The sequence below is a fragment of the Peromyscus californicus genome, unplaced genomic scaffold (genome assembly GCF_007827085.1).
Source record: "Peromyscus californicus insignis strain IS unplaced genomic scaffold, ASM782708v3 Scaffold_24__1_contigs__length_46423439, whole genome shotgun sequence".
NCBI classification, from domain to species: domain Eukaryota; kingdom Metazoa; phylum Chordata; class Mammalia; order Rodentia; family Cricetidae; genus Peromyscus; species Peromyscus californicus.
In genome coordinates, this window is record NW_026294535.1 from 8,336,934 (window position 1) to 8,363,283 (window position 26,350).

At 41.7% G+C, this 26,350-nt stretch overlaps 1 protein-coding gene across 2 annotated transcripts; it reads right to left on the reverse strand.

Moving 5' to 3' along the window:
- Actr6 (actin related protein 6) lies at positions 1–25,738 on the reverse strand. Of its 2 annotated transcripts, XM_052753081.1 has the most exons (11): positions 25,606–25,738; positions 21,167–21,284; positions 20,151–20,219; positions 17,891–18,014; positions 16,644–16,779; positions 16,481–16,537; positions 12,666–12,764; positions 12,497–12,575; positions 6,051–6,222; positions 4,430–4,568; positions 1–2,094 (listed from the first exon to the last, which is right to left on the reverse strand). In XM_052753081.1, the coding sequence occupies exons 1-11, from the start codon at positions 25,671–25,673 to the stop codon at positions 1,965–1,967; spliced, it is 1,191 nt and encodes a 396-aa protein (XP_052609041.1). In that variant the 5' UTR covers positions 25,674–25,738; the 3' UTR covers positions 1–1,964. The 2 variants fall into 2 exon arrangements, with proteins under 2 accessions (XP_052609041.1, XP_052609042.1); XM_052753082.1 differs by lacking the exon at positions 25,606–25,738 and having other exon boundaries at positions 20,138–20,219; positions 21,167–21,185.
- Positions 25,739–26,350: the final 612 nt, after the last annotated feature.

Consider the following 26,350-nt stretch of genomic DNA (forward strand, 5'->3'; position numbering starts at 1 on the left):
TCCAACCTGGTGAACCAATGAATTTATTGGGGTTAATTACAGGAATATGGGTGAGGGATACATAGAGGAGCATGAATGTTTCAAAGGTAGCTATGTCACCGAAAAGCCCACCCCAGCATGACTAATAACTCAGAAAAAGCTGATACCTTGGAGTGTTCTACATAACTTGCAGGTCAGAAAGTATCTTCCTCAGCAGGCATTACTGTTTACACATGCTGGGGTAGAAAAGGCCTTGTGAATCTGCTAAGTTTTAGGGACTTTTTGAGACTTTTGAGTTGTTTACTGTTTGAGTCTTAATGAGCCTCTTTGGTTTTTGAGTTTTAAAGCGCTTCCCTCAAGGATGGCATTTTTTTTTTTTTTTTAAAGATTTATTTATTTCTTATGTATACAATTTCCTGTCTGCATGTATCCCTGCAGGCCAGGAGAGGGCACCAGATCGCATTACAGATGGTTGTGAGCCACCATGTGGTTGCTGGGAATTGAACTCAGGACCTCTGGCAGAGCAGCCAGTGCTCTTAACCGCTGAGCCATCTCTCCAGCCCAAGGATGGCATGTTTTAACTCAAGGAAATTGCCATCTCATTGCTTAAACTGGAAAGCAATTGCTTCAGCAGTGCCGAACTCAAACCCAGGGCCTTGAGCGTGGCAGGCAAGTGTTTTGTCACTAAACTTATATCTTAATATGTTTACTGTGGGTCACATAAAAGAACGTTTAAAACAAAGCACTACGTCTTGGCAGAACAGTGGTGACCACAAACACTAAAAACATCTTCACTCCTTTAAACTTATGCTAAGTAAAAAAATAAACATTATACATATTTAATATAGGTCTTTCCAACTTTATTATGTACAAATAAGAATAACAAACTTTAAATAAAATACTTAGAGGTTACTGCAGCCACAAACCCAGATTGTGGAGATATCCAATCTGCTGGAATAACAGACCCTCCCAATGCAGGAAAGGAGAACTAGGTTTGATCTGTATGTAAAAGTTTATGGTTTCTGCATCACAGGTGTGGCACAAGTCACTGAGGACATTTTTTACCTTCTTTCCAGTCTCTGAACGTGGTAGCAAGGAGGCAGGTGATGCTGCCTTTACACCTGGAATATTATCAGGAAGGTGAAACTTTACAATAAACTTCCTGGCAGGATTCACAAAGAAGGGGCAGCACAGATGGCCTGTGGTCAGAGTCAGTTGACTTTCAAGGATGTGGCCATCAATTTCTCCAAGGAGGAATGGGAATGCCTACACACTTCTCAGAGGGATTTGTACAGAGAGGTCATGTTAGAGAACTACAGCAACCTGGTTTCTGTAGGCCTTTCTAGTCACCTGTCTTGAACAAAACAAAGAACCCGGATGGTGAACACAGAGGAAGCAGAAGGCACAGAATCAGATTTCTCAGGTGGTCCAGAAAGGTAAGTGTGTAAAGCTGCTTCCCTTCAAATCCAATGACCAGAGTTTAATCCCCAGGACCAGACAGTGGAAAGAGGCTTCTGAAAAGTACCATCTAATCATAAGCATACCACACACACACACAGTCAATATTAAAAACAACAACAACAACTTAGTTCTAAGAGCAGAATCTTACCAGTCTGCAATCACTTCAGCCAATCACAGTCAAAACTACTTTACAAAGGATCTTCTAGGCAAAATTGGCTGGTGAGAGATTTAAATCTGTGTTTTCAAGGATGAAGAATGAAACATTTACTCTTCACTTTCTCACAACAAACAATCTATTCTCAGACACAGTGAAAGCAGTGTTAGAGTAGTCTACTGAAACGTGGGCTGAATTACGCTTTACTATAATACAATAATAACCTACCTAAGACACCTGTGAACATCAGCCATGACTCAGAATATTTATATAAGTTGAAGACTATGTTACGATGAAAAGTAACACAGTCCATAACCTCCTTTAAAAGGAACTTTGAAATTAACCTAAGACTTTCATTCAGAAATGTTTCTTAAATATCAAATTTCTCTTCACAGACACTGTGTCCATTTTCTTCATAATCTTCTCTTGTAACCACCATATCTTCAAAGTCGTCATTTTCAGATATCAATTTTCCACCTTCCCAGGAGTACGTAATAGGGCTGAAATAGAGATGACATAAATGAATACAGCAGCCAGCTGACAGTTTACAGAACAAATGTTGACAGCAAACTAAAGCCGGCAAGTTCTGCTCAACTCAGTGGCATCTCATTTCCGGTATCGAGATGAGCTCTTCCTCAGCGGTACAGAGCAGTGGACTTTGTCCCCCGTGACCCCTCTACTTTTGTGAAAACCTCCAAAAGCTGGAGACGAATAAGGGGAAAATGTTCTAACTCTGGACCTAAAGCGAAGATGTGTTAACCCTAATGATTCTCACGGCAGCCACAGGACAGCCAGTCCCGCTGTAAAGCAGGGAACAGGCGGCGCCAAGGTTACCCTGCAGCTGTGCCGTGTGGACGGACCCAGCAACTGTCTCAGTGTCCCTCAGTCTGTACTGTTGCTGCTATAAGACACTGCTAACAATCACACAGTAGGACAGACGGGAGGTAAACTCTAAGTGAGGCACTCGGTTTGGCTTTGCTGTCTACAGCCACGGATGATTTGTGCTGACTCAGCTCCATGCTTCCTCTTCCCCAGCTGAGGTCAGAGCAGGTGGAGAGAACGGTCTTTACCTCCTGCATTTGCAGATTTTGTTAGCAGGGTTATTTTTGTCTTCATGTTTGTACCTGCGTTTTCCTTCTGAAAGGAAAGATGCGCAATCACATTCACTGAACTAAAGAACAAATGCTAGCTATGCCAATCCCTTGGCCTCAGATGTGTGTGTGCAGGACAAAAACCCAGGGTTATATGATTGTTACTGCTGACCAAAAGTTACTCCAGAATTTAACAATTCTGTAATACTTTTACCCAATAGCTACCAATGCAAGTTTTATAGGTGGTGCATATCTGTAATCCCAGCACTTGGGAGCATGGGCATGACTGCCAGTTTAGGGTCTGTTGGGAGTACATAACAAGCAATACTGAGTCTCAAAAAACAAAAACAAAGGAAAATAAAAAGTGATGTAGATGCCGGGCGCTGGTGGCGCACGCCTTTAATCTCAGCACTCGGGAGGCAGAGCCAGGCGGATCTCTGTGAGTTCGAGGCCAGCCTGGTCTCCAAAGCAAGTTCCAGGAAAGGCGCAAAGCTACACAGAGAAACCCTGTCTCGAAAAACCAAAAAAAAAAAAAAAAAAAAAAGTGATGTAGATGAGGGCTTTCTATTAACTACTATTGGCTTTGAAAAATACTTTAGTGTTTAAAAAAAAAAAAAAACCTTTCAATTTAATTAGAATAGGATCTTATCTGTAACTCTGCCACTAACACTAGGCAAGCTTTGAGTTAGCCATGGTATGGTGGTGCACGCTTTTAATCTTAGAAGCAGGAGGCAGAGACAGAGGCAAGAGTAATCCCTATGCATTCGAGGCCATCCTGGTCTACAAAGTGAGTCCCAGGCCAGCCAGTGAGATGATCTCCAACAAAGAAAGAACTATTGTTGGGCAGGTGAGGTAGCTGGCTCACTAGTTACGTTCTTGCTACCTCAGCCTGCAAATCTGGGTTTAATCCCTGGAACTAGGTAGAAGGAAAAAACCAGCTCCTTAGAGATGTCCTCTGACCTCCACACACATGCTGTAACACACCCCAACCCCCGCCCCCAAAACACATACATAATAAAAGCTCTTCTGATTCAGATAACAGAACTGGGCTTTATTCTGGCCACTGCTGTGAACTGAGCACATGAATCAGGGGCTCATAAGGTCTTCTCTCTCCAATGTCCAATGCAAAGCTCTGAGTAGGATGGTGTTTAAGCCCATTCCCACAGCTCTACAGTCTACCTTATCTGCTTACGTTGAAAGGATACTACCTGCCCTTTTTCATAAAGAGTAATAGACATTAAGAGATTTCTTTCAGTTTCCTTGTTTGTTTTGCTTTTTTTAAAAAAACAGTCTCACATAGACCAGGCTAGCTTCAAAACTGCTAAGTAGCTGAGCTTGGCATTGAATTCCTGCTTTTTCTGTCTCTAAGTTCCCAAAAGTGGGATTACAGGAAAGCACCACCATACCTGTCTTTACAACAATTTTTAATGAAAAAAAAAAAATTTAGTCAACTCTAAAAGTTCACTGAAAACATTTAGAACTTAAAAATCCTTGGAACTAGGACTCACACTTATGGAAAGAGCTCATGTCACTGAAGACATATCGTGTGTCCAATGTTGTGGCTGGCACTTTACATGTCATCTCTTATAACTCACTTAAGATTTAAACTTTCATTTTTGAGAGAAAGAAACAAGGATCCACTAGGGATGAATCGGCCAGGATCCACGCAGCGGCAAGCTTTAAGCTCATCTTCCACAGCCACCTTCCCACAGTGGGCTTTGCTGTCTTCTGCACCGACACTTACTTTTCAGGCAACACGACAGAAACATCATAATCTGTTGGCGTCAGACAGCGGACTTCTGAGTACACCCGATCTCTGAATCCCGGGAAAAGTGAATTTCCTCCCGTCAAGACAATGTTCTTAAAGAAGTGTGGCTGCATTTCTTTAAAGGAGAAAAAGGAAAACAGTGTTAGAAAACTGATTTGTTGGCCGGGCAGTCGTGGTGGTGGTGGCAGTGGCAGCGGCGCACGCCTTTAATCCCAGCACTCAGGAGGCAGAGCCAGGCAGGTCTCTGTGAGTTTGAGTTTTCCAAGAAAGGCTCAAAGCTACACAGAGAAACCCTGTCTCGAAAAACCAAAAAAAAAAAAAAAAAAAAAAAGAAAAGAAAACCTACTTGTCCCTGGAAAGACAGCTGAGCACATAGGCAAGCAGTAACCGGGGTTAAGGCTGGGAAACTACCTCGGTCGGGGTCCACTGTTAAGTTTTTAAAATTGTTCTCTGTTTTCACTATTAAAGTCTTCTTGCTGTTGTTCAGACAGACTGGCTAGCCTCCTTCTCTAGAATACTGGATTATGGACATGTACCACCACACCTAGCCACACTTTAAGATTCGTGGTAAGGTGACAGTTCACACAGGTGGAGACACTAAAAACAGCAAAACATGACCTCACAAACCTTCACTATGGAAAATTAAGGCGGGTGAACTACTACTGATTATATATGCATGGAAGCCACATATAAATAACTTTCTGCACCAGACATTTGGATATTTATCATCCTTCTCTCCTAAAACCAAGGGGGTCTTTCTTAGAGACGAGATTTTAAACTTCTGCACTAAAAAGGCCTTCCTTGGTATGTTTAACTTATTGGTTCAAATTTCCATGTTCTCAAACTAAAACAAGATACATCTGTTACATAATACTAACCTTTGATGGGGAAAAACACTCAATCTACAGCCTTTACATAAAGAGTCTAGGTGTGAACGAACACACTAGAAGTATGTGATGGCAAACACCAGGCATCATAAGGTGAACCAGTATTAACCCTCAGAGCAGCCAGGAGTGGTGGTGGCGCACGCCTTTAATCCCAGCACTCGGGAGGCAGAGGCAGGCAGATCTCGGAGTTCGAGGCTAGCCTGGTCTACAGAGCCAATTCCAGGACAGCCAGGGCTAGACAGAGAAACCCTGCCTAGGAAAAAAACAAAAACAAAAACAAAAAAGTTTACATTTCAATTCTTTGTAAATTTGAGTTAAAACTTTCAGTGGAGCCTTAAAGTGCATGCCTAGAATTTTAACATCCAGAATCCTGAAGCTGGGAGGTCATGAGTTCTAGGCCAGTCTGAGCTACATAAGATGACTGTGCCTCAAAAATAAAAAATAAAACAGCAGACCTTTCTAAAATGAACAGAACAATTTAACACTTAAGGAAAGATATGTTCATGCTTAAATAGACCATAATTATTTCTGCAAAATACACTTTATGACTCAGAACCAATCAACCAAGAATCAATTAAGTGCATTATAGGGTCTGGAAATTTCTGCTGACAATACAGGTGTCACTGTTCGAAATTACTTAGAAACAGTACTATGATCGCGACTTTTCACAACTACTCCTCTTCACCGTTTAACTCTAATCGTTAGCGTACCTTCGGGTAGGTTCTGAATTGAGTAGACAATCGCCTCTGGGATCCCCATCTCCTGAATGCCGATGTCAGAAGGGTTGAAGAGGATCTCGGGAACAGCAAACCTCTCGTTGGCGAGACGGAGGATCTGTTCCCCAGACTTATACTTCCCGCTCAGCACCATCTCTTCCCTCGGCTGAGAGCAAAGGAAGACAAGAAGTCTGAGCTACGGTACTTTGTTCACGTGACAGATAATAGTTAGAAATATATAATGGTAGTGAAGTAACCATGTTCTTATTAGATGTCTCAAGAGTCCCAAAAGTTAGAAAAATGTTTTCTTTCCTGTTGTCATAGCATACAAATAAAAATTAGCTCAAAAGGCAGAGACGGAAAGATCTCTGAGTTTGAGGCTAGCCTGGGCTACATAATGAGTTCCAGAATGGCTGGGGCGAGGGTGGGGTCGGGGGGGGACTGTCTAAAAAAAGGCTACTGTGGCCATTCAACCCTGCAGCCAATCTACCAGCTTTACTCCATATGTTTTTAAAAGGAAGGAAAGGAGAACACAGAAGAGGAAGCCATATTGACCTGTAACGGGGCAGTGATTCCACTGCTAAATAAAGACTACGCAGCAACAGCATCTACCCTCCTGTGTTCCTGCCCCTGTGGCTGCCTGTGCTCCCTCAGATGGTTCGAGACAGAGACAGAGAGAGACAGACAGACAGACAGACAGACAGACAGACACACACACACACACACACACACACACACACGTAGCAGTAAGTAGACTCGGTGGCCTAAAAAAAAAAAAAAAAAAAAAGAAACAACAAAAAAAAACACCCATGCTTTGTTGGGAAGGAAAAGGATAGGGAAGAATAGGAGAGGAAAGAAGGGGGAGATTCGAAAATGCATTATACACATGTATGAAATTCTCAAATAGTAACAAATCAATTGATTTCCAAAAAGTTAGGCAAAGATACTCTTTTTAATCACTGAAATATCCCCTATAATGCCAACTTGTATTGGGTCTATATAGCAGACACAAACTTTACATGAACTATGTCCGTTCTCTCCTTCACGTTCTGCTAGCCTACCCACTCAGTGAGCTGTGATCCTGAAGGGGCTAGAAAAAAGAATCTCCTCCTGTTACGTCCGTGTCATCAAAATGTCAGTCCTGTTCAGCCTTAGAATCTTCCTTTCTTCTAGATTCAGCTATAGTCCTTCACTTCATCTAGCTGACAGATCCAGTTTCCACCCTAACAGTACATTACATAAGTATAAACATACGCGAAAGATGTGCAAATTTATGTATTACTAATGAGGAATATATATATATGTTTTAACAAAAATGTTTGTGTTTATTTACATATATATGTAAAATTTACATTTATATATACAAAATTGTTTCCTTACTACATATGTGGTCCTTCCGAACCTATAGTGTTCATGACATATCTACTACCTAGTACAGCACATACTATCTAGTCTATAATAGCTATTCAATAAATTTCTGGACAATGGCATACAAAATAATACATGCCATTAACTGCATTAGACATTTTATGTGCCTTATTCCACAAGTTTCACATAACACTAAGACAGGTACATTGTCATTTCACTCATGATATAATTAGGCTCAGGAAGGTCATGTGACTTAGTCATGGTCTATCATACTAGCCCAAAACATACCAGAAATATTCCTTTACATCATAACCTGGATATGAATAATTCAGCGTACATCTGGGAACACTGCTCATAAAGAATTTTAAACAAAACTTTCCAGATAATTACACAACATTCCCAGGAAAACAAGGAACCTAGAAATATAAACCACTTCTAACCCAATTACATAATTGTTGTAGCAATAGTATCATTCTCCACAGAATTATGTCTTAGGTAGAATGGGAAATATTCTTTATAAATTCACAAATGAACTTACAACTAACGGTAAGCCTGGTATGGTGTATACACCTGTAATCCCAGCACTTGGGACGCTCAAGCAGGAGGACTGTGCAAGTCTGAGGCCAGTCTACGCTACAGTACGAGACCCTGTTCAAAGCAAACACACACACACACACACACACACACACACACACACACACACACACACACACACACACACACACACGGAGACAGGCACACATGCATGCACGCACATGCTGACATTAGATTCAGTTTAATGATAACTCATTTTGTCAATAATGGAAAACTCCCCGAGACCAAGGCAGACTGGAGGACATGAAAGGTTTCTAGCCTGTTTAAAGCCCTGATTTCGGGAGGATCAGGCCGGCTGACCAAACAGCTAGCTGGGAAAAGAGCCAGCACGCAGTGTCCTTGCTGAATGTCGGCACTAATGCCATCAGTCATTTAATATTTAATCTGGAAGTACAAGTAGTTTCTGCTTAAGAGTACAATTCCAGAACTTTTTCTAGACACAGACCAAGGGATTTATAAGGCAGCAGCGGGGAGCTGGTTAGGAAAACCCATGATTTAATATATGGCCCGCATACATTTATTTCTAGTACCACTAAAGAGACCATCAGTTCGTGTCATAATGGTTCTGCAGAAGGTGGTAATCACTAAGTTAAGGGAATATTCTCAATTTAGGTTTGACAATTTACACTTTAGCAGGCATCCTCTTTCTGAGAAGAGATAAAATTAGAAGTTCTGTTGATTGTCACTGACCTTCTATTATTGACCTTAGCATGTCTATATGTTGTTATTGTTCCTTCTGCCAGCAAGAGAAAATAAAGCCTCAGGTTTCCCAAGCTTTCTTGACTAATGTACCCCAGTTCAAATGACCAATATCCTAAGTGTGGTGGTTTAAATAGGAACAGCCCCCATAAGCTCCTAGATTTGAATGCTTTGCTACCAGAGAGTGGCACTATTGGGAGGTATAGCTTTGTTAGAGGGAGTGTGTCACCAGAGGTGGGTTTTGAGGTTTCAAATACTCAAATCAAGTTCAGTGTCTCTCTCTTCCAGCTGGCTGCTGATCCAGATGTAGAACCCTTAGTTACCTCTCCAGCATGTCTGCCTGCATGACACTATGCTTCCCGTCATGATAATGGACTAAACCTCTGAACTGTAAACCCCAATTAAATGTTTTCTTTATAAGAGTTGCTGTGGTCATGGTGTTTCTAAACAGCAATAGAAACTCTAAGGCACTAAGTATGAAGGCTCACAAACATTTTTCTTATTTCATGCAAGTGTTTTTCTAATTTCATATTTTTTTCCTAGCAGGAAACAACAAAATAAAGTACTAAAGAAACTAAAATTTTATAATTAAACTTACTATATATCCAGTAACTTTCATATAAATGACTAAACATGATTGTATATAAGTTTTAACATTAATCAGTAAAGAGTAAATCATTCTTTTTAAAAAATATCTTATTCTGCCTGGTGGTGGTTGTGGTGCACGCCTTTAATCCCAGCACTCGGGAGGCAGAGGCAGGCGGATTTCTGTGAGTTGAGGCCAGCCTGGGCTACAGGGCAAGATCCAGGACAGGCACCAAAACTACACAGAGAAACCCTGTCTTGAAAAACCAATATGTGTGTGTGTGTGTGTGTGTGTGTGTGTGTGTGTGTGTGTGTGTGTGTGTGTTCTAATAGCTCATCTAGCAAGAGCCCAATTCAACTAACTTTATGTTCTCATCTGGTAAAATGTACATTACATATGAAAATCACAATTAGTGTGGGAGCCTAGGAAGCCATGAGTGTGTACTGTGGACATGACACAGCCATGTCAAGGATCAATGCCTCAACACACAGGAACTGGCAAAGCCTCCTCCACATGGTCAGGGCTGAAATGGCAAAGCCTCCTCCACATGGTCAGGGCTGAAATGGCAAAGCCTCCTCCACATGGTCAGGGCTGAAATGGCAAAGCCTTCTCCACATAGTCAGGGTTGAAATGGCAAAGCCTTCCCCACATGGTCAGGGCTGAAACGGCAAAGCCTTCCTTCCCCATAAGGGTCAGGGTTTGAATGGCAAAGCTTTCCTCTGATCCAAGCAGGAGTGATTCCTAAAAATTGATCAGTGTGTGCAAAAACTAGCAACTACAGCTTCCGCCACTCCGAAGTTTACAGCCAGAGACTGCTGTAACAGACACCTCCCAGCTGTGCTGAATAAACACACTGAGGTTCCAGATTGCTGTGGTAGTTAGTGCCACTTTACAGTGTACACAGCCCAACCTACCCCAGCCAGATTCCCGTACATTCTCCACTCCCTGGCCACCCTGACTCAGGTCAAGACACCGAGCCATACAGCTCACAGCGAAGAAGTCTATGCGAAGTTAAAGAAGTGCCAGCCTAACTAGACTTTGCTCACAGGTCACAGGTCAACAAAGACCTGCCAACAACCTTAACAGCTCTTACCCCCAACCCCCTGCAAAGAAGACACGTGAACTACTGTGCAACTGTGACAGCAACCTCAACAATGCAGGCCCAGAGACTGGCAGAGCCAAGAGGATTCTGATAATCTAAAGCAGGTCACTCACAGGGCAGGAGGAAAGTTCCTAAAAAGAGAAAAGATTCCTAGTTGACTGTCCGTTATGCAGAAAAAAAATGAAGTTTTCTGACTTAGGAACTAGAACTCCTAGTAAGAAGAGAAACCATACAGATTTTAATGTTTATTTACTTTTTAATTATGTGTATAAGTGTGTTGGGGGACTATGCACATGGGTGCAGGTCTTTAAGGAGGCTGGAGGCCTCAGATTCCCAGAAGCTGGAGTTACAGGGTGGCTGTGAGCCACCTGACATGGGTGCTAGGAACCAAACTCGGGTCCTCTGGAAGAGTAGTACATGCTTTTAACAACTGAGCCATCTCTCCAGCCCCAACCATACAGATTTTTAATGCCCTCATGACTCCAGGGATCTGTCAGGTTATGCAGTCCCCACCTCTGTAGAAACAGACAACTTTACATGTCTCATGTTCTCCCAGCATCTCTTTAATCACTAGATTATAGTTACATATAAAAATGTGTAAAATTAGATAATGTATAAAAATTAGACATAAAAATGATCAAGTGTGTCTAATGAGACAGCTCCACAGTCTAAATGTTTGGGACAATTTTCCTTCCTGCAATTTAATCTGTATTTCACCTCTGTAATATGGAAAGAGAAATTTCAGGCATGCTAAGTACAAATACATAAAAAACAAATACCCATTAAGTAGCTTGATGCAACTTTACAAATAAATTATTCCTTTTAAAATATGATGTTCATCATTCACACAGTCTTTTGAAACTGTAAAACTAGGTTAGTGTTATATTCTATATAGACTGCAGTATGCATATCTTTCTATAGACTGCTTATTAAACATTACATTTTTGGGTGAATCCATGCTAATCATGTAGTTCTACTTTGTTTTCATTACTATTTATTACAAAAATATACTAAAAATTGTCTTCCTTATAGCAGACTGTTGCCAATTTCCCACTATTCTAAATGAATACTATCATGTCTCCTTACGCTTCTTAGTAGAAATTTTTCACTTCCCAAGAGTCTCTAGCAAGCCATTAACTAGAAGGTCAGACTTCACAGTCAGCAAACACAGACTAGTCTTTTCCTGAGCTGATCAAAGACAAGGGGAAATTATCTTGATATTCAAGATAAACTGCTGCTTACCACTGGGAACGTGCAATGGAGTTTGTCCTGCACAACAATCTAATTCTACTGGAACAAACGTGAGTAAATTCAGTCGGGTCATCCACAGTAATCATTTTCACAACAGGAAAATAACCAATTTCTAACCGGATTTAAAAGTATTTTTGTTGTTGTTGTTTTTAAAGACAGGGTTTCTCTATGTAGCTTTGGTGTCTGTCCTGGAATTCACTCTGTAGCCCAGGCTGTCCTCGAACTCAGAGATCTGCCTGCCTCTGCCTCCCAAGTGCTGGGACTAAAGGTGTGTGCCACCATCACTAGGCTTAAAATAATTCTTAAACAATATTATTCAATATAATACAGACAATGACCTGTTTTCTCTAAAATTTATCACATATGTTATCATTTGACTGGTTTCTTTTCCTAAATAAATTCAGTGAGAAACTCATTAATTAAATTTATGCACTTGTGCCTAAAGACTGGCTACCAAACGGACTGCCTGAAAGAAGGCAGTCACTGTAAAACCCTGTCAATCCAGCTAGTGTGAAGTGCTTTGCAAATCTGGCTGAGGTCGTCGTCACTTGAGAAGATATTATGGAGGATTTTGTTGTTTATAGTTACCTTACAGAGGCTGGAGAGAGAGAGCTCAGCACTTCTGAGGACTGAAGGCTTCTCTTCTAGAGGACCCAGGTTCAATTCCCAGCACCTATCTACACAGTGGCTCACAACCGTCTATAACTCCAATGCCAGGTGCTCTGACCGCCTCTTCTGGCCTCTATGGGCACTGCACAAGCATGCTACACAGACATACATGCAACAAAATACCCATATGCGGCAAATAAAAATATAAAACAAAAAAAATTTAAAAATTACCTTACAAAAGCCCTTTTTAATTGTACTGAAGTCAGGTAAAACATAGTCAATCATCACTGTATTATCTTCTCCTTTTAGCCTGAAAAATGAAATAGATTTATAAAAATTTGTAATTGTTCACATCACCTGAAAATCAACTTCCCACATACCAGATTAACATTATACATACTTTGCGATATCCATGTCTCTGTAGAAATCCTGAGACACATAGCAAACGTCTTCTTTCACTTGATTAATCACGTGAGTTTCATCCATAACATGCAGCTGCCTACCAGAGACAAAAACATCTACGTGAGGGCTGGCGAGGTGTTTCAACAATCACGACACTTGCCTTCGAGCTTGATGAGTTCGATCCCTGGGACCTACAAGCTGGAGGAGACAATCGACTCCCACAGGTTGTCCGCTGACCTTCATGCAGGCATGCACATGCATATATACCACACACACCCCTCCCCCAAGCAAATGTAGTTTATAAAATCTGAAATGAGAAGCAACTGAACCTAATTTTAAAGTACCACTTCAATTCCTTTTAAAAATTATTTTATGCACATGTGTATTTTGCTTGCATGTATGTCTGTAAACTTGTGTGCAGTACTCACAGAGGCCAGAGAACGGAACTGGAACTAGAGTTATGAACAGTTGTTAGCCTACATGTGGTTGCTGGGAACCAAACCAGGTCCTCTGGAAGAGCAGCCAGTGTTCTTAACCACTGAGCCATCTCTCCAGCCCCTAACTTATTTTTCTAGGGCTGATGTGTGGGTGCGCACACGCGCACACACACACACATGCACATCCCAATCTAGAATTAATATAAAAATGGTTTTTAGGAAACATTAAAATACTATGGTTTTTTGGTATGTGTCTAGGTGTCCAAACAGTTTTACACTGTTGTCCAGGCTGGTACATGTCCTAGTTAGGGTTTCTAATGCTGCTATGAAACACCATGACCAGAAAGCAAGTTGGGGAGGAAAGGGTTTATTTGGCTTACATTTCAGCATTGCTGTTCATCACTGAACGAAGTCAGGACAGGATCCTGGAGGCAGGAGCTGACACAGAGGCCACGAAGGGGTGCTGCTTGCAGGTTTGCTTAGTCCACCTTCTTATAGAACCCAGGACTAACCAGCCCAAGGATGGTACCACCTACCATGGCGTAGGCCCTCCCCCATTGATCACTAAATGAGAAAATGCCTTACAGCTGGATTTTATAGAGGCATTTCCCCAACTGAGGCTCCTTTCTCTGATGACTCCAGCTTATGTCAAGTTGACACACAAAACCAGCCAGTACAGCACAGAACTATGTAGCCCAGGCTGGCTCTGAACTCATGGAAATCATCCTGCCTCAGACTTTTGAGTGCTAGTGTTACAGGTATAGACTACCATGCCCAGTTTGAAATATTAAATTCTTGAATGTGTAAAACAAATCCTAACCTTACAGAACATTCTCACTTTATCATATTTCATTTGTACAGTGTTCTTTTAAAGAGCAAGTGTTAGTTCAGTCATGTAGAAGGGAAGAATGCCTTCCTTAACATTGTCTTTTCTGATCATGAAGTATCATGAGTCAGCACACAGTAAACAGAATATAGACGATCTGAGGAGTAAACCACAGAAAATACAGAAAACGGGAATTTTTTTTTTTTTTTTTTTGGTTTTTCAAGACAGGGTTTCTCTGTGTAGCTTTGCGCCTTTCCTGGAACTCACTTGGTAGCCCAGGCTGGCCTCGAACTCACAGAGATCCGCCTGGCTCTGCCTCCCGAGTGCTGGGATTAAAGGCGTGCGCCACCACCGCCCGGCTGGGAATTTTTTTAATGAGGTCATTTCCTTTGAATATTTGTCTTTGCATACAGACTTTATTATTATAGCTACATTTATTTTATATTTCCATTTAAATATTATCCCACAAACATTTTCCTGCTATTATTCTTTTTTGTTTTGAGACAGAGTCTCAATGTGTAGACCCTGGCTGTCCTAAAACTCGCTGTGTAGACCCTGGCTGTCCTAAAACTCAGAGTTCTACCTGCCCCTGACTCCTGGGCGCATGTGCCACCACGCCCAGCTACATTAGTCTGCTGCCACTGGCCGAAAGCTGTAGAGCTAAGCCACCGTGGAGCCAACCTCTGGGAACTGAAGACATAAGGAACCTCATAAGGAACCTCCCAGATTAACTTGATTAGTTTGTTACACTAACTCAAAGCTGACCAACACAATGTAGTCCATTTGTTTCAATTTGTTTCTAAGATTTATGGCAAGCTCAGTCCTTTGTATTTCTAAAGCTTTTGACTACATATGAGGTTTAAAGCTTTTCTAGACTTAAAAGCCATCCAAATCTATCCTGAGGACCACTGAGGTGGCTCAGTGAGAGCATAAAGGTACTTGACACAAACCCCACAGCTGAGATCAATCTGAGATCACACATAACAGGAGAGAAGTGACTCCACAGAGCTGTCCCCTGACACACACACACACACACACACACACACACACACACACACTCTCTCTCTCTCTCTCTCTCTCTCTCTCTCTCTCTCTCTCTCTCTCTCACTCACTCACTCACACTCACACACACACACACAACTAAACTAAACACAAAACATCTATCCTGAGAGTGGTTACTAGAGCCTGGCAAGGGTATGGAGGAGGTGGAGCAAAGAGAAGACAATGGATGTGGTGGCTAGGGGGAGTAACTTCTAATGCTCTGGAACAACAGGAAGACTATGGTTCAAAATACTTCAATTTTTCAAAATGGTTCAGTAAAGATTTTTAAAATTCCCAACCCAATTAGGTGATACCCTAATTATCCTGATCTGCATATAGAGATAATGATATATGTCATATATATGTATCAATACACAGTGCCCATTGATTATACCTATATGTATTTTTAAAATGTAACAACATACATACCTTGAAAATCTCACTCAAATTTATTCTTATTTATTATGTGTGTGTACAAGCAGACACACGCAGGTGTGTCATGGCACGGGTGTCAGAGGGCAGCTCTGTGAAGCCAGCTTTCTCCTTCCATCACTTGGTCTTGAGGATCCAACTCAGGGTCTCAGGCTTGCAGGCAAGCACCTTTTCCATCCAAGCCATCTTACCTTGCCAGGCCAAAACATAGTTCAAAAGAACCTTACCCTGTTCTTCTGCTCAACGACTTTCCGCTCACACAGATGTGGTCACTTTTACAGTTGATTGTGTCATGCAAATGATTTGCATACATTACTGTACACTTCTGTTCAACTATTTTAAGTTGTTCATAGGAAAATGCATACTTTGCACACTTCGTTACTTGTGCTTCAGATGTTTTCCTGTGTGTGTTTATTTTTAAACTAAGTCTTTTGTGGAGGATGGAGTTGAGAGAGGGTCTCACTATGTAGCCCAGGGATAGCCAATGAACTCACTGTGTTGCCCAGACTAATATTGAACTCTTCATCTCCCAAGTGCTGGGATTATAGGTATGTGCCACAGTGCCTACCCCTGTTATCTTAAATCCTCATTGGCCTTAACCTTTTTTCCCTTTCCAGTTTGCTTCTTCTCATCCGACTGGGAAGGGAATTAAACAATACAACATTCTGAAGTCAAGCCCAGCTAACTTGGTTCAACAGTACATAACATTTATATAATATTGTGAATGCTGTCCAGGAGTTTGAAATTTAGACTTACACTTTAAGCAAGGGAAGACAGGTTTAACCACAGCAAAAGGAACACCCCGATGTTATAAACTTGGTAATTAAGAAAAAGCATAGCAGCAGGGTGGTGGTGGCGCACACCTTTAATCTGCACTCGGGAGGCAGAGGCAGGCGGATCTCTGTGAGTTCGAGGCTAGCCTGGTCTACAAGTGAGTTTCAGGACAGCCAGGACTACACAGACACCCCCTGTTTTGAAACCCCCCTTCCCCTCAAAAAAAAAAAAAAGGAAAAAGAAAGTCAACCTCTAGTTGGGCATGGTGGTGCCATCCTCCCCAAGTTCAAAGCCAACGATTACCTGTAGGATATGATCTCTTTTAGATGGTTCGTTAAGAGTTTTCCACCCACGTTTATCCTAAAAGAGAATTCAACTTTGATTCAGTTATCACACAGTTCACCCTAATAAATAACAAGAAATTGACATAAGATTGTAAATAAAATGAAAATTGCACATAGCTCACCGAATAATTGCTTCCTTTTTCTTTTTACTTCGACAGTAAGGAACGATGTGTGTAAAGGAGTAACCACTGTCTACAATGATGCAGCATAACTCAGAAGGATTATCTCGGAAGTATCTGTGTGCACTGAGAGCACCAGCTGTTAAAAGGGTGGTGAGGGAAAAAATGAACACGTTAAAACTATCATTTTAAAACAGAAAAAGGAAAGCAGCCAACTCAGGCAGACACAATAACAAAAAGCTGCCTTTAAGCCAAGAGACATGGCACATGCTCTTAATCCCAGCACACGGGAAGCAGAGTTCCAGGGCAGCAAGGTCTATATAGAGACCTCATTTCAAAACGAAACTTAACACACAACATCAAAACCACACAAAATAACAAAAAAGTCTTTAATTTTTAAGAAATTTGTTAACTCATAATAGCATTTATAACTCTTTTTTTAAGATTTTATGTATTATGTATGTATGTATATACGAACGTATTTAGGTTTTTTTGAGACAGGGTTTCTCTGTGTAGCCCTGGCTGTTCTGGAACTTGCTCTGTAGAGCCCCTGGCTCTGTCTCCACAGTGCTGGGATTAAAGGTGTGTTCCACCCCGGCCCGGCTTGGATTGTCTGTCTAATTTTGTGTATGTGTCTGTGTGTGAGTGTGTGTGAGTGCAGGTGTCTGCAGAGGCCACAGCACTGGAGTCAGGAGTGGTGGTAGCTGCCTAGCACGGGTCCCGGGAAGCAAAGTTGGGTCCTCTGTAAGAGCAGTGGGCACTCAACCACTGCGCCTTCTCTCTAGTCCCTTCGTAACTGTCTTAAAATCTCAATGTTTAAACTTTTAAAAGTCACACTTACATGGCAAACAGAAAAAGGAAAGAATATGACCTTTCGTTACTGCTGGCTTTGTTTGGGAGGAGGGAAATGAGACAGAACTAACTTTACAGGTTAGGTGGACCTGGAACTCACAACTTAGCCTCTTTTTACTTTATGATGGTAGACTATCACTCAGTTGCTTAGATTGGCCTTGAAATCACATCTAATCCAGGCTAACTGTGAATTCTCAAGTCCTCCTGCCCTACCCTCCCAAACTGCCAGAATTATAGGCCTGTGCCACGAGGCCAAACTAAAGTTCTATGCTTCAAATAAAAATTGTTTTATTTCCTTCAGATCTAAAAACTGCCCCCTACTATTCAGGATCTTAAGTTTCTTTACCCCATTCATAACCATACTCATAATTTAATTTCAATAAAACCTTTTAACTTACCATTTACTCTTAATACTGCTTGGAACTGATATTCTTCAAATAGAATTTCATTCATTGATTCTTGAATTGAAGTGAAGTTAAAATATGGTTCTGTTATAATGATATTAGTATCTAAAAAATCAACCTATGGGAGAAAAAAAAGATTCCCAAAGTTTTATAATCTATATGGATAATCATCAAATTTGTTTTGTATGTGTTATATGTGTGTGAATATATAACAAAATTATCTAATCCTCATAAAAACAATACTGACTATAATCCTCATTTAATACATGAACCAAGTCATAGAAAAACTGAATATGTTACCCAGGTTCATACAGCCACTTAGGGCCATAGCTAATATTTCAACTCAGGAGAAGCTAGTTATAATCTTATCTCAATAAAATAGAAACATAGGACTGCCAAAGTGTCAAACCGTTAAAAGACAAAAGTAAGAACTGATGTAACCCAAACAGGGGAGCCACTGTTACTGTGTTATTCACAGAAAAAAAAGGCAAGAAGTTTCCAGAGACCTTTCTGGAGAAAGGTCTACAAAAAACTCAACAGGATTGAACTTGAACTCAACTTGAACCCTGGCGATTCAAAGTTCCAGTTCTGGACCCAGGACACCACCTCCCCAGTGATGCTGTTCTTATGACAGTGTCTACAAGCTGATCCAGGGTCCTTTGTCTTCAGTGCTAGCCTGAGTGAAGGAGACGACGGTGCAGCTTCCTGGCAACTAGACATCTTAGTTGGATTTTTCCCTTGGGCTTTTTGTCCTTTCAACATCCTATTCTTGAGGTAGATTCAAACTTGAGCATCCTCTCAGTTGGTCTATAGTTATAGTTGTTAAAAACATAAAATCAGGGCTGGAGAGATGGCTCAGCAATTGAGCACTGGGTGCTCTTCCGGAGAACTCAGGTTCAAATCCCAGCCAGGGGATGTGATGTCCTCTTTATACTACATGCCTGTGGTGCATAGACATATATGCAGGTAAAACACCATACACACAAAGTAAAATAGATCAATTGAAAGAAAAGAATCATGACACTCTCAGGGACTGGAGAGATGGAACAGTGGTTAAGAGCTCTTGCTGCTCTTCCAGAGGACCAGAATTCATTTCTCAGCATTACGGCTCACAACCATCTGTAACTCTAGCTCCAAAGGATCCAACACCTTCCATGGCCTCTGTAGGCACCTGCACACATGTGGCATATGCTCACACAGATACAAACATACACATATACATACACACACACACACACACACACACACACACACACACACACACAAATAATAAAAATCTTTAAAAAAAGTTCTTATAACTGCCATATATTCAGATGTATAAGCAAACATCTTTTTGTGAAACAAAAGGGTAAGGTGTATATCTGATATAGTGGAAATATCAGGCTGAGGAGGCAGCTGAGTGCTGGAGAAGTCACCCAGCACACAAATGTAGCTGGAGTTTTCTCCAGTCCTGCCTGGCCCACGGTTAGGACAAATCTCTCTCACCGGCCAGTCCTGCAGCCGCTCAGACCCTACCGAGTAAACATAAAGAGACTTATATTGCTTACAGACTGTATGGCTGTGGCAGGCTCCCTGTTATCTAATTCTTATATCTTAAATTAACCCATTTCTATAAATCTATACCTTGCCACATGGCTCATGGCTTACCAGTATCTTACATGTTGGTACTCATGGCAGTAGATGGCAGCGTCTCCTGACTCAGCCTTCCACTTCCCAGCCTTCTCCTCTCTCTTTGTCCCACCTATACTTCCTACCTGGCTACCGGCCAAGCAGTGTTTTATTTATTAACCAATCAGAGCAACACATTCACATCATAGAGAACATCCCACAGCACACAAATGTCATGGGTTTGATTCCCCGGCTCAAGAAAGGAGAGTAAAAACAGGAAGTCAAAATTTACTATTGACCTTCTCACAGATTATCTGCACTCCATTTAGGCTTCAACTTGGAGGTTTTAGTTATCTGCATTTTCTAAATAGTTAGAAAACCACACTAGGTGTGATGGTGTATGCCTTTAATACCAGCACTCAGGAGGCAAAGTTTGAGGCTAGTCATTTCTACATAGCAAGTCCCAGTCCAGCCAGGGCTACACAGGAAGACCCTGCCTCCAAAATTAAATCAATAAAATCTAGGAAAACCTATATCCAAGTGCCTTGAATGAATACAGTTATAAGTTTATAAATGTGAACTCCGATTTTTTTCATTTGAATTAAGATACAGAAGTAGAATTTTAATACATACTCTAACTTGTTACCTGATACATCTCTTTCCCAAAAAGATAATCCCAAACTTGTCGCTGGACGTCCCAATTCACCAAGTAGCCCTAAAGTTAAAAATAAAACCAACAACAAAACCCTCTGGTTATCAGAAATACTTTAATAATTTTTAAACATAAGGTTAAGGGTGATGCTTCAGGGAGTGGAGGAGCTTGCCTCACAAGCCTGGCGACCTGCATTCCATCCCCACAGCTGACATAGAGACAAAAGAGAACTGACTCTAGAAGTTTGTCTTCTCATCTCCACATCCAAACCCTGGGATGGCATGACATCCTGCTCATACCACACTCCCCGACACAAACTTTAAAAAAACAAAAAATCAGATTAACCTGTTCTAAATCCCCGAGCTCTAGCTCTGGGTGGTCCTTTTCCTATCTAAGGCTGTACAACTGTCAATCAGTAATAGAGGTGCTGTTCTACTTTTAAACATTCAAAAGCTTACGATGAACCATATTTAAGATGTCAATGGTTCCAATAGCACACCAATCTATAAGGCATGGATACAACCTGTTTTAATACAAATAAAATTCAGTATTCTAATGAGTAACTAAATCATGGTTGTTTTTACTAAAACAATTTAAGTTCAGTTTGTCATTTTAATTAGATCTTAATTGAAATTGAAACAAACTTTTGTAGCCATCTGAAAATATTTTCACTTGTACCCCATAGCTCCAGCCCCAGGCTGACACCTGTGACCCTGCCAGCACCTTCCTCTCCTGCACATACACACAGGTCATTAAAAATACCGAGTTTGATCCCCAGAACCTGTAGTGGCTCACACACTTTTAATCCTAGCATCCCTATTGGAGAGATGGGAAGGGGAAACAGGAGAGTCCCGAGGAAGCTTCAGAGTCAGCTGGCCTAGAGTACACAGCACAAAGACAGGAACAAGTCCGACTTCAACAAGAAAGACAGTGAGAACTCTGGAAAGCTGTACTCTGACTCCCCCGCCCCCCCACACACATATGCACACAATAAAACATAATTGCATTACCTTTTGAAAAGGAAGAATGTAAAAGAGTCCTGAAGGGTCTTTTATTTCATCAATCTGGTTAGCAGTAAAGGTTTTAAGACGCGCTGTTTTTGATCTGAACTGACAATTGGGAATAACCCTAGAAGCAAAGAAATAAAGAATTATCTTCCAGATATTTAGTTTCTAAAAAGCACTAGCACTCAGTCATCACCCCTGTGTTAAAGGACTACTATATTCATAAACCAGTGTTTCTCATTGTCTCCAGGTAACTAAAAGAACGCCTTTGGGTTGTTGTGTTTAAGGCACTGGGGTACTGAACCCTTGTCTTTCTCAAAGGATCTTAAAGAACCCTTAGGGATAGGTGTGGTCTTGCTGTTGCATAGATAAGGGCCAATGATGTGGCTTGCTTTCTTTTTTACTTTTTATTTTAACTCATTTGGAGAATAAACAAACAAAAACTTAATGAAAAATAAAGAATGGACTCCCAGCAGCAGGAAGAGAACAAAAAAAAAAAAAAGTCACTGGGCCAATTTTTTTTTTTTTTAAAAGAAGTAGATTGAAGAATAATACAGAAATATAGCATGGAAAATAAATATCAGATATTTTACTATTTTATAACTACAAGTTAGTGCAGAGGCTGCCCTTACAAAGCATCTCAAAAAGAGATGTTCCCTTAGCAAGACTGAAGCTTTTGGTCTCTGGCAGTCCGTATTTCTAGCTGGATTTTTTTCCTCAGCTTTAAAGTAGACATTCTTTTTTTTTTTTTTTTTTTTTTTTTTTTGAGACAGGGTTTCTCTGTGTAGCTTTGCGCCTTTCCTGGAACTCACTTGGTAGCTCAGGCTGGCCTCGAACTCACAGAGATCCGCCTGGCTCTGCCTCCCGAGTGCTGGGATTAAAGGCGTGCGCCACCACCGCCCGGCCTAAAGTAGACATTCTTAATAAAGTTAAAATTTTGTTTCCAAGAAGGTAGATTCTCAATCACCACCAGTATTCCAGAGTACAAAATTAAGAACTACTTAAAATTGATTTGTTTGCTTTTATTTTCTGTGGTTTTTTTTTTTTTTTTTTTTTTTTTTTTTTAATGAGACAGGGTCTCACTTCTGGAGCTCTATGATGCCTGGAACTTGATATGCAGACCAGGCCAGCCTCAAGCTGCCTCCCCAGTGCTGGGATTAAAGGCATGCACCACTGTGTCAGGCAGACACTACCTGTAAAGATGGGTGCTCATTGTCCCCTTTTTTAAATTGTTGCTGAGTTTTAAGCCACAGCAGTCAGAATCAGCAACTGCAACTCCCCCACTACCAGCAGCAAGCGTTAGCAAGGGCCATAGCCGGAGGGCCAGAGCCGGAGGGAATTTTGTTCCCTCAGGCTCCAACTTTCACAAAGCTAGGAAGGGAACTTAACTAAACCTCTGTCCCTCTAACAAACTCAAGATTCAAAGGTTGAGGTGGAATTCTGCCTTCAGAGAGGCTGAATAACAAGTAGCTCACCTCCTCTCCTTGCTCGCCTCCTCCAAAAAGCGCTCATGCTTCTCTTCACCCTCCACTTAAAAACCCCTTTTCACCTGGCTCCTCCCTACCACTTCCTGTCAGCTAGTTGCTGACTAACCACAGGTGAATTTTATTTAATCAAACACATCTTTGCACCATTAAACAAATATTCCAGAGCAGAAACAAAAGTAACACACCTTAAAACAATAGTCTACAACAGTGCTAACCTCTAGGAGCTCACAATCTAGATAGGAAGACAAATCACAGCCAGGATCATGCGTGTATGCATACACTCATACACACATGCTATAGAGATATATCAACTTTTTTTTCTGCCTGTTTAAATGTTCTCGGGAGGCATAATTTTAAGATCAGCATGGTGTTCTATTGCCAGATATTTGGGCACCTGGGGCAAGACCATCACTGGAGCCAGGAGCTGTAAACTGGCCTGTACAACCCAGTGAGACACTGTCTCTCAGAAGAAACTGGTGTGGCTCAGTTGTAAAGCACCTAGGTTTGACCCTAATGCCAAAAAGAATGCCAGCAACCAAAGAGAAGCTGCTCTGCTGCCAACCTCAGGGTTGCATGCTAATAGACTTAGACAACTTGCTATTGACTAGTTAGCTTGCGGAATTCTCTCCATACACTTTATTTTGCTAACTGTACAGTGTCTATAAACAAAGCTTAACATTCCTGTACTTACTCTTCTGAAGTATCTCTAAATAATTCCTTAAGTGCTAACAAAATGGCTGTCAAAGAATATGAACAATGATACACACTGATGAACGTTTTCAGAGAAAGTCACAATTTATGTTCATATTCTTCTCAATTTATTATATAGTAAGATAAAGTAAAAACTATCACAATGAAGATGGATAAAACAAACTAACAAAAGGAAAAGAGCCTAAGAGAAGGCACAAGAATCAGAGACTAACTTATTCACACACTCAGAAATCTCTTAAAAATACTAAACTGGCGGTGGTGGCGCACGCCTTTAATCCCAGCACTCGGGAGGCAGAGCCAGGCGGATCTCCGTGAGTTCGAGGCCAGCCTGGACTACCAAGTGAGTTCCAGGAGAGGCGCAAAGCTACACAGAGAAACCCTGTCTCGAAAAACCAAAAAAAAAAAAAAAAAAAAAAAAAAAAATACTAAACTGGAAGTCATAAGCACAGAGGACATGATGCAGACCTGTGCATGCGGACTTGGTCTCTGTGAGTTCATCTGAGTTATGCTCATGTTGATTTAGAGAGCCATGTTTTCTTGGTGTTCTTCATCCCCTCTGGCTCTTACACTCTTTCCACCTCCTCTTCTGTGGGATTTCCCGAGCTCCAAGAGGAGGGATTTGATGGACACATCCCATTTAGGGCTGAGTGTTCCAAGGCCTCTCACTCTGCATAATGTCTGGCTGTGGGTCTTGATGTCTACCTTTAACAAGATATCAGGTAGCCAAGAGTGGTAGTCATGACTATAATTCCAGCTGTGACCGGATTGTCATGAGTTTGAGGCCAGTCTAGACTACACAGTGAATTCCAAGGAAGCCCAGGCCACAGTGTGAGACCCCGTCTCAATAAAGAAATACAAGGGGGAGGAGGCTGTAGTTCAGTGGTACAGCACTTGCCCCGAATTTGCTAGGTCCTTGATTCATTCTCCAGCACATTTAAAACAAAACAAAAAAGAATCCCTTTCTATGTGCTATTCATATGCATCTGTCTGTTTTCTTATTTATGTGTATGGGTATTTTTCCTGGATGTGGGATCTCCAAGGGCTGGCGTTGCAGACAAATGTTAGCTTCCACGTAGGTGCTGGAATTGAACCCAGGTCCTCTAGAAGAGCAGAAAGAGCTCTTAACCACTGAGCCATCTCTAGAAGAGCAGAAAGAGCTCTTAACCACTGAGCCATCTCTCCAGCCCCATGTATCTGGTTCTCACTGGAAAAACAAAATACACCAAAAAAAACAAAAACAAAAACTTACATAGAGCCTTATTTTAATAAAAGTCTTCCATCAGCATTGAAGCTGTAAGAATTCAGTCAAACAGACTGGGCTAAGTATTACAATGCTTGCTCACCATACAAGGGTTCAATACCTAGCGTTTAAAAAAAAAAAAAAAAGAAAAAGAAAGGAAGAAAGAGCCGGCGGTGGTGCCGCGCGCCTTTAATCCCAGGCAGAGGCCAGCCTGGTCTACAGAGTGAGTTCCAGGACAGCCAAAGACTGTTTCACAGAGAAACTGTATCTCGAAAATAAAAAAAAAATTCAGTCAAATGCCCACTTAGGCCTGAAGTGGTGACCCTCAGCTGTAATCCCAGCACTCAGGTGTGGGCAGGAGGATCTGAAGTTTAAGATAACCTGGATTACACCTGATGCTAGGTGCTACCGGGCAGCTGGGGGTGTGACTCTGTGGTCGGGTACTTACCTAGGCAAGGTCCTGGGTTTGAGCTCTAGCACTGAGAAAAGCCTATTAGGTATTCAAACATACACTTTATGAAACACATCTGAAGATGCCACTGTAGTGTTCCTGGTTCTACCAACCAAGTCGTTCAAGTTGGCTGCCTAACGCCTTCAAATTCCCTGGATTCTAATGGTGTTGAACGTTTTACTATTTTGGCGGTTGGGGAGCATTGAGCCTTTTGGGGGATCCGATGAAAACCTGTAATTGCATTTCTCCAGAAGGCAAGCATGCCCAAAACGTTGGCCAACTATTTCTGAAATTTCATGAACTTTTGTCTTTGGTTCCCTCAGTCAACCTCGAGAAACCTATTTCCTGTTATCAAACGAAACATACATTCCACTTCCGGAACCCCGCAGCCCTAAAGGAAAATCAAAATCACTTTCAGTGCAGAGCAGCAACCCCCCAACCCCAGCTGCAAACTGAACATCCCTGGAAGCAGGTGGGAGCCGCGCGAGGGCGTCTGCGCATCACTCAGAGTCGGAAAGCACAGCCTGGGAATCCCTCGGGGACGACGAACACTTACGAGACACTGTCATGGCTGTAACCGATTTTGGCGTTGTAGGCTCCGTTATCCAGCACCAAGGTCGTCATTTCGGGACCCGCCAGCCCGCAGCCGAGCGGCTTTTACCCGCTTGGGTCCCCTCTGCGCGGGCTTCTTCCGGTACTCTATGGTTGGGTGGGGGCGGAGCCGTAGCGTAAGCTTCCGGGTTACTCTGGCAACGGAGTACGCCGGAAGTCAGACAGCGGAGCAACTCTCCCTGTCCGCGAGCATCCAGTTTTCAAACCCATCCGTTTTTAGGGAGCAGCGACATTCAATAGTAGAGACTACTAAGTACTTTTTCCGCCCTTTTCCTATTTCTCTTCACTGCGCACACTGGCGAATGAAAGCTTTTTGTCACCTCTGTGGTGGACTGTTGTGTGCGTGCCTGTGTGTGTGCGCGTGTGTGTTCAATTAGAATTGTCGAGACACGCCTGTTCTTGAAGAATAGAGTAGAAAACCATACGCAGCGTGGAACTGGATATATGAGGTCTCTCCAGGCCGACCTTCATTTCTTGGCACTTGTCATCAGGTTGTAGGATTTGGTCACAATAAATTATGTATTAATCTGCCTTGTTTGTTTTTGTTTTGTTTCGTTTGTTTTTGTTTTTGTTTTTTTTAAATTCACAGTTGCACCGCCCCCCCCCAACTCAGCCTACTTGGCTCTTCAGGACTTAGTTTATGTATCCTATCTACAAAGGACTTCCTGACATCTGGCATGCTCCCTCTC

Coding starts and splice junctions, on each gene's coding strand:
- Actr6 (XM_052753081.1), bottom strand. CDS start 25,673: ATGACGACCTTGGTGCTGGATAACGGAGCCTACAACGCCAAAATCGGT. Junction 21,285..25,605: donor TACAGCCATGACAGTGTCTC/GTAAGTGTTCGT, acceptor CTTTGCTTCTAG/GGTTATTCCCAATTGTCAGT. Junction 6,223..12,496: donor TTAAAAAGGGCTTTTGTAAG/GTAATTTTTAAA, acceptor CTTTGCTCTCAG/CCGAGGGAAGAGATGGTGCT.